The sequence below is a fragment of the Myotis brandtii genome, unplaced genomic scaffold (assembly GCF_000412655.1).
Source record: "Myotis brandtii unplaced genomic scaffold, ASM41265v1 scaffold434, whole genome shotgun sequence".
Lineage (NCBI taxonomy): Eukaryota > Metazoa > Chordata > Mammalia > Chiroptera > Vespertilionidae > Myotis > Myotis brandtii.
In genome coordinates, this window is record NW_005366599.1 from 838,262 (window position 1) to 845,605 (window position 7,344).

The 7,344-nt window shown below is 65.1% G+C and overlaps 2 protein-coding genes across 4 annotated transcripts in view; one reads left to right on the top strand and one right to left on the bottom strand.

Moving 5' to 3' along the window:
* The first annotated feature begins 6 nt into the window (after positions 1-6).
* On the top strand, positions 7-2,732 carry SMIM1 (small integral membrane protein 1 (Vel blood group)). 3 transcript variants are annotated; one of them, XM_014546162.1, is made up of 3 exons: positions 7-196; positions 2,072-2,232; positions 2,443-2,732. In XM_014546162.1, exons 2-3 carry the CDS (start codon positions 2,138-2,140, stop codon positions 2,567-2,569), a joined length of 222 nt encoding a protein of 73 aa, XP_014401648.1. In that variant the 5' UTR covers positions 7-196; positions 2,072-2,137; the 3' UTR covers positions 2,570-2,732. The 3 variants fall into 3 exon arrangements, with proteins under 3 accessions (XP_014401648.1, XP_005874382.1, XP_005874383.1); XM_005874320.2 differs by having other exon boundaries at positions 7-189; XM_005874321.2 differs by lacking the exon at positions 7-196 and adding an exon at positions 1,117-1,171.
* A 2,106-nt stretch (positions 2,733-4,838) lies between these two features.
* LRRC47 (leucine rich repeat containing 47) overlaps positions 4,839-7,344 on the bottom strand; it is a 10,824-nt gene continuing 8,318 nt past the window's right edge. The window contains exons 6-9 of the mRNA XM_014546189.1: positions 6,689-6,818; positions 6,092-6,194; positions 5,792-5,881; positions 4,839-5,699 (exon numbers count right to left, since the gene is read on the bottom strand). Coding sequence (XP_014401675.1) covers positions 5,451-5,699; positions 5,792-5,881; positions 6,092-6,194; positions 6,689-6,818 — 572 coding nt within the window. The 3' untranslated portion in view covers positions 4,839-5,450. The remainder of the gene's footprint in view (positions 5,700-5,791; positions 5,882-6,091; positions 6,195-6,688; positions 6,819-7,344) is intronic.

The window sequence follows — 7,344 nt, forward strand, 5'->3', positions numbered from 1 at the left end:
CGCGGTGGGGGTCGGGGCCCATGGCTGTCCCGGTCCCACGGGTTCTGGCCTGACCCATGGGGAGCCGCGGGGAGGCCCAGGGCCGTCCCGTCACCTTCTCTTTCCTATTTAAGGTTGAGCTCCGCCGCAGGTTCCGCTCATCTCCCTGGACCGCGGGCTGCAGTCGGTCCCCTGGCCAGGACGCCCCTTGTAAGTTGTGGGGGGCTCAGAGGTGCTTGGGGGTGAAGGGGTCTAAGGTACGAGGAGCTGCTCAGGCTCCCAGGAGCTGTGGTACCTGGGCTCCCAGGGCTTGGCATGTCGCCGCCAGGTGGCACGGCCCCAGGCCTCCGGGACACAGTGTGCCCGGTGTGTGGGCTGGACAGCCGATTCCCAGCAGGCGCGGCCCGGCTCTTGAGCACCTCCCCGCTCCTGGGGCTCTGTCCAGCCGGGACGACTGAGCCACGGCCTGTTTGGAACGCGTCCTGCTGAGTGACAAGAACCCCCTGGCCCGGCCGGGCTAGGTTGGGGCGACTCTCCTGGCATCAGAAGCCCCCAGTGGGCAGTGGGTGTGGCTTCAGGTTGGTGTGGCATCCAGGTCACAAGGCAGCTGCCAGTGCTCCGGCCCTCACATCAGGGCAGCAGGAAGGAGGGGGCTGCCTTTCAGGAAAGCAGAAGCGTCCCCCCCCCTGCTCCCCCCCTGCCCGCACCCCTGGCCCAGGAGAGCGCCCGGCCCACCCCTGGTGACCGGGGGGACGGCAGGGGCAGGGGTTCAAGCTGGCCTCAGCCCAGGGGTCACTGGGGGTCACTGGGCGGCAGCAGGCACAGTGCTGCAGGGAAGATAAGGATTCTGCCCACAGGAGGGGAGGGTGGTGTGAAGCCCTCCCTCTCCTGGACCCACGCTCCACAAGCTGGGCCTCCCTCAGGCCTGGGGGCTGCTCTGGATGGCTGCCTCAGGCCCAGGGGCAGGCCCCCTCCCTTCCTGCCAGGGCCTGGGCCCTAGAAAGGGTGAATACCAGCGAGCCAGGGGTTAACTGCCTGGGGCTGGCTTCTCCCAGCAAAGGGGCCCTCTGTGCTTTTTTTTAAATCCTCACCTGAGGATAGGCTTTTCGTTGTTTTTTTCAGAAAGAGTGGAAGGGAGGGCCATCTCCCTGGACCGCGGGCTGCAGTCGGCCCCCTGGCCAGGACGCCCTTTGTAAGTTGTGGGGGGCTCAGAGGTGCTTCGGGGTGAAGCGGTCTAAGGTACGAGGAGCTGCTCAGGCTCCCAGGAGCTGTGGTACCTGGGCTCCCAGGGCTTGGCATGTCGCCGCCAGGTGGCACGGCCCCAGGCCTCCGGGACACAGTGTGCCCGGTGTGTGGGCTGGACAGCCGATTCCCAGCAGGCGCGGCCCGGGGAGGGGGCGGGAGAGAGAGAAAAATGGATGAGACATGTTGACTGGTTGCCTCCCACACTACCCTGACCAGGTCCCATTCGAAACCATGACCCTTCAGTCCTGGGGCCTGTGCTCAAACCACTGAGCCCACGGGCCAGGGCGTCCTCTGTGTCCAAGACTAGCCGGGACCCAGTCAGCGTCTCCCAGGCTGGTGGGGGCGGAGCCAAGTCTCAGGCCCTAGAAGTGAGGGGCCAGCTGCTGCAGCCTCCCCAGCAGGCCCAGGCGCCCCCAAGCCCTGGCTCCTCCCGCAGGCAGTGCTGGGGGAGGGACTAGAGAGCTACAGGCCAGAGCGTAGCTGCTGTGGGGCCCCCCCACCCCCCACAGGCCGAGCTCGCCAGCCACAGCCCCCTCCCTTTCCTTCCCGACCTCCAGAGACGCTGGCCGGCCTTATCTGTCAGGGATGGGCAGCAGGAAGTGGTCATCGGCCCTGGCCCGGGCGCTGGAGGCCCAGGGCTGGGTGGACTCGCGCATTCCTGAGCACAGCGATCTTGGACTTTTGCCCCTCCCACGTGACTGGGCCAGTGGCGTAGCACTCTGGCCTGGTCACCTCGTAAGGCGGATGGGAGGTGTGGGTAGAGCCGCCACCCACCTTAGTGTCTCTCCCCCCTCCCCGCGCCCAGGGAGACTCCCCCTGAAAGCACCCCTCCCCTCACTGTCCGCAGGGCCCTGCCCTACAGTGAGCCCAGCGGGGCTGCCACGCCCCCGGCCACGTCAGCTCCCCACCCAGCATGGAGCCCCAGGACCCCAGTGTGCAGTACAGCAGGTGGGATGAGGTCAGTGTGGGGGCTGCGTCCAGCCCGGAAGAGGCCTCCTGCTGCGAGCGGTGAGTGGGGGCAGCCTCCGCTCCACACCCCTGGGTGCCCCCCTCCCCTGGCATCTGAGCAAACCTGGGCCCTCCGCCTCTGCTCCTTCCCCGAGGGCTCCCTCCTGTTGCCCACATCCAGCGGAGCGCCCCAGCACCCACTTCCTTTGGGGCCCACCTGCCCTGGGCTACCCCCCCCTCAGGGGCTCACGTGCTGCCCTCTCACCCTAGGCTCTCCCGGAAGCTGTGCTCGGGCCGGCTGGGGGTCACCATGAGGATGCTGGGAGGAGTGGCCCTCTTCTGGGTCATCTTCATCTTGGGCTACATCGCCGGCTACCTAGTCCACAAGTGCAAATAGTGCCGCCGGGGCCACGGGCACAGGCCGGGGGGCCTTCATGCAGACCCCCCTACACACATCCTATACAGACTCCCCCATACATGCATCTGTATACAGACCCTCCCACAAACATGCATCGTATGGACTCCCCCCCATAAACACGCATCCCCTATAGACCCTCCTATACACACGCATCTGTATACAGACCCACACACATGCATCTGTACAGATTCCCCGATATACACGCATCCCTATACAGATCCCAACACACATCCTATACAGACTCTCCCCACATACATGCATCTATACACTGACCCCCACATACACGCATCTGTATAGACTCCCCCCAGATACACGCATCCCTATATAGACCCTCCCCTATATACATGCATCTGTATAGACACCCCCCCCCCCCATACAGAGGCCCCCAGAGAGGGCTGAGGGGAGCGGTGTGTCCCTCTGCCCGCCCTCCGAGGGGCCGAGGCCTGTTCCTGGAAGACACTTCCCAGGCAGAGCAGGGAGCGGCCTCCACCCTCACCCCGTCTGCCCCCTTCTTTCCCTCCCTGGGGAAAAGTGTATTAGTCATTAAATTAAATGTCTGTTGAATGAAAGATGCTGATGGCCATGTTCCCCGGGGCCAGGTGTGACTCGGTGCCTGGACAGCTGAGGGGGCCTGTGGCGAGGCTGCCTGGCTCAGGGCCTTGAGATGTGCCCTCCTGGCTGGGCCTGAGGGCCGGGGTGTGGCCAGACCTGCTCCTGTCCGCGGGCCCTGTGTTAAGTCCCCCTTGTCAGGCCAAGCTGCCTACAGGGGCACCTGTGGCTGGTTGGGGGGACGTCAGGAGTCTGCGTCCAGGTGGTGTCTGGCTCTGACCCCGAGGAGTGAGGTGGGCAGAGTCCGGGTCCTGTGGGCTCAGGGAGCAGGTTACGGGCCTCAGGGAGGGTCCTGTCCAGCTCTGGTCTCGGCCTCCACACCCTTCTGGCCCCATCAGGGGAGGGAGGGGGTGCAGCTGGCGCACCTCTCCCAGCCTCACCCTCTGGCGCCGACCCAGGAAAGGCCGTGGGGTGGGGGCTGCGGGGAGGTGGGCAGGGGCATGGGCCTCCGTGGGGCCAGTCTGCCCTGGGGGTACCAGGAGTGGCCGAGGGTGTGGACAGAAGGGGTCCTGGTAGCCCTTGCCCACTCCTCCCCAACTTCCCAGGTGCACTGCAGGCTCCGGCCTTGCTGATGGACAGGTATGAGTGGCCTGGGGCAAGGCCGACTGTCCTGGGCAGGTATCCAGGGCAGGGAGGGGCAAGCAGGTGGCAGGTGACCCACGCTGAGGGCACTGCTGGGAGCCAGCGCTGCCTGGACACGGAGGACCTCCTCCCGGGCTGACTAGATGTCAGGCCAACACGATGCCCGCTGGAACCGCGCACCTGCACGCACCCCGCTGGTCTCAGGAGCCAGTGTCTCTGCCCCGGGGGCCTGGGGCCTCTGAGACTGATCCCCCAGGGCCCCCAACGTACAGGGCACAGTCCTTAGGGCCCCTGCTGAGTCAGTGCCCAGCCTCCCGACAACAGGCACAGGAGTGGGCAGGCCCGGGAGGCAGGGCTGCAGGTGGGCCCGAGCGGCGCTGGGTCTGGGGTCTGTTTCGCAGACCTGCCACCCCCACTGAGAGCGGCCGGGGAGGAGCAGGCGCTCCCACTAAGGTCGCTGCAGACGCAGGATGGGGAGAGCGGCACCAGGAGCAGCAGGCGGGGGCGGCCTCGTCAACGTGGAGGTCGCACCAGGTGCACTGAGCCCAGGGGCGTGGAGGACAGGGGCTGTGGCCCCCCTTCATGCTCCACTGTGACCCGCGGACCCCATGCCTGCCAGTGTCAGCCCTGACTGCCCGAGGCCCTGTGTGTGCGCCGGGCACCAGCAGACCCTGCACAGGAGGCTCGAGGTGGGGTGGGGGGAGCAGGACAGCAAGGAGAGCCTTTGCCGGCTCACCCACGTCAGCCCAGGGACAACGGTGGGAAGGCCTGGTGGTCGAGAGCCAGGTCGGGGTCTCAGCCACCCACCACGCCCCGCAGAGCAGGCTGGCTGAGCTCCCAGGCCTCGTATGTCTGGTTCTGATGGCTAAGTGCCCCCTCCCCAAGACGGACAAACGATCTCTGCAGGTTGGAGCCGTGGAATAAACGGCTGCGAAACACGGAAGCTGAGGAGGCCGCTCCCCACTCCAGCCAGACCCTGCGGCTGCTCCCGGACCCAAGCACGTGGCCCTGGGAAGGCACATGCGTGTGCTCACACAACACACGCAGACACAGGAGGTTTCCTGCCGAGACATTTAAAACCAGAAACACCTACAGTGTAAGATGCTGCAGCCCCACCCACCGGCACGTCCCCCTGGGACTGGGGTCTGCCATCTGCTCGTCACCACAGGCTCACTCACCAGCGGCTCTAAGTCCCGCTGACTCCTCCCCCCGGCAGGTGCCCCTCTGAATCGCCACCCCTAAGCGTCCACCAGCCACGCGTTCACCGTAGGCCGAGGACGAGGCTGCGCGTGCTCAGTGCACCGGCAGCGGTGGAAGAGGCGATGCCCGCTGCGCAGGCTCCGGCTGGGACGGAACGCCATGTCCACGGAGTCTCCCGGGAGCAGCTGGCTGTGCCCACGTGACCCCAGCGCGTTCTCACAGTGCAGTGCGCTGAGTAAGTCACCCAAAGCCTTAGTGAGAGCTGGAGGCAGGAGAGTGTAAGCACGTGACAGCGTGGCACACGTGACAGTGTGGCACGTCTTCACAGCAGGATCTTCTGCAAACTGGACAAAGACTGCAGACAGCTTCAAAACCGCCCAGGGGGCAGGGTAGCGAGTAATTCAGTGCCCCCACTCGTGAGCCCCTCGGGGGCAGAGCTGTCCAGGTGGCTGGCGGCGCCGGCAGCGTCTCAGCGGATGACCGTCACGTGGGCAGCGGCGATGTCCAGGTCCGTCTTGGACGGGTACACCACCTTCAGGTGCCCCTCCTCATCCACCACCCGCACCTGCTCCACCACCAGGGGGGCGCTCCCGTCTCGCTCAGGGCTGGGGTGCCTTCCGGGCTCCGAGAGGTGTCCGGAAGTGGCGTCCGCTTCAGTGTCTGAGACAGAGCCCTCCTCCTTGTTTTCTAAGGTGTATTTGTTGATTTCTGCCATTTTCTGCAAATGACCCAGAGATCAGAGGCAGCCCCGGGAGGCGCCCGGAGACCCACGCGGTCCTCTGCCCGTCGCCTGGAGGCGGGGCTACTCACCAGAACGAGGGCGTCCATGATGTCTTTGCAGATCTGCAGACTTGTCGCACTTGTCACTTCCAAAAACAAATCGCAAGTTGTTTTCTTAATCTTAAAGAGAAACCAGGAACATTTCAGAAAAGAGTCAAGTTACCAACAGTGACCAGCAATTGCAACACTGAATCTGGGGAAACCTCACACACATGCCACTCAAGCCGACAGACAGACCGCGGGCTGCGCGCACCCTGACATGGTGTGGCCCAGGCTGGGCCGTGCGCGCCCGTCGCATGGAAGACGCAGGGACGCCTACTCTCCACCCACCTTGGTCTTCTCGCTGTTGGTTATCGGCGGGAAGGAAATGACGTCGCCGTCGGCGTCCAGGAGGCAGGGGTACTGCTCCTTCCCGTCCAGCAGGTGGAGGTATCTGTGCAGAGAAGCCGTTAACAGCGAAGCTGCCACAGTGCCCGCAGGTTAAACCGGGCAAATCCAAGCCCTTGACCCCAAGAAAGATCTAGGCATGTCCCACAGCTCAAGGCACAGAGTGTCCCGAAACCGTGTTCGTGGGGACGGCATCTGGGCTAAGGAGGCAGGGCCAAGGCCTGTGGTCATTCCCAGCCGTGAGATCTGGGAAAATGCTGGGTGGGGGTGTGGGGGTTCGTCTCCCTCGGGCTGTGGGTGACTTGGTTCCCCACCACCTGCGTCCTTGGTGCCAAGAGCCACCCTCCTGAGGCAACACAGGCTCCCTCGGAAGTGGCGTCCACGTCACACACTCTCAGGCACCACCTTTCACCCCACCCGCAGGGAGGCCCTCGCAGAAGAGGGATGGACTTCTGGGAGAGGCCTCAGTCCCTGGCCAGGTCAGGCGCTTCCTAACTGGCGGTGGATGAGATGGAGGACGGGGCCGGGACCAGGGGCCACCTGTGCAGGCCCGAGACCGTCTGCCTCTTCTTCTGCTTCCGGTGCTCCTCCGCCTCCGCCTGCAGCTGCCGCACCAGGTCCTTGACCTTGACCTCCTTGCGCCCCAGGGGGACGATCTTTGGGGTGAAACCTCAGGTCAGCTCATGTGGAAACACTCTCGGCCACTCACCCCAGCAGCCCCGCCCCCGCCCCCTCCTTCACGACGGGAGCGCCGGCTGCCCCACAGCTGCCATTCTGCCCCCACATCACACGTGCTCACATGTGCCTCAGAGGTCACCTAGGAGCCCCAACACCCAAACACCCCAGTGCTTAAACTGAGCTAAACCTCGAACCCAACACACAGCTGCGTCTCCAAGACTACAGATCCTGGAAGGCCAAGGGCCGGCCAGCAGCGCCCGTCGGGCAGGCCCGGGACCCGCCCCACCCGGGGCCTCACGCCTGTGCAGAGGCCAAAAGAACGGCCGGACCTGCCGGGACAGCCGGCCAAGGTCAGGCCCCACTGGGGGCTTTGCCATTGGGATGCAAAGCAGGAGTTTCTGGTTTAAAGCGAGTGAGCAAGTGAAGGAACCCCTTTACCGGTCCCACTCCTGAGCCTGTGCCGCGGCGTGAACAGGGCCCCTGCTGCCCCGGGAGCCGCGAGGGCGAGGAGCTGCCGC

Excerpts from the sequence above, each read along its gene's own strand:
- SMIM1 (XM_014546162.1), top strand. The coding sequence starts at position 2,138 with ATGGAGCCCCAGGACCCCAGTGTGCAGTACAGCAGGTGGGATGAGGTC. Across the intron at positions 2,233-2,442 it reads GAGGCCTCCTGCTGCGAGCG|GCTCTCCCGGAAGCTGTGCT; the intron begins GTGAGTGGGGGC and ends CTCTCACCCTAG.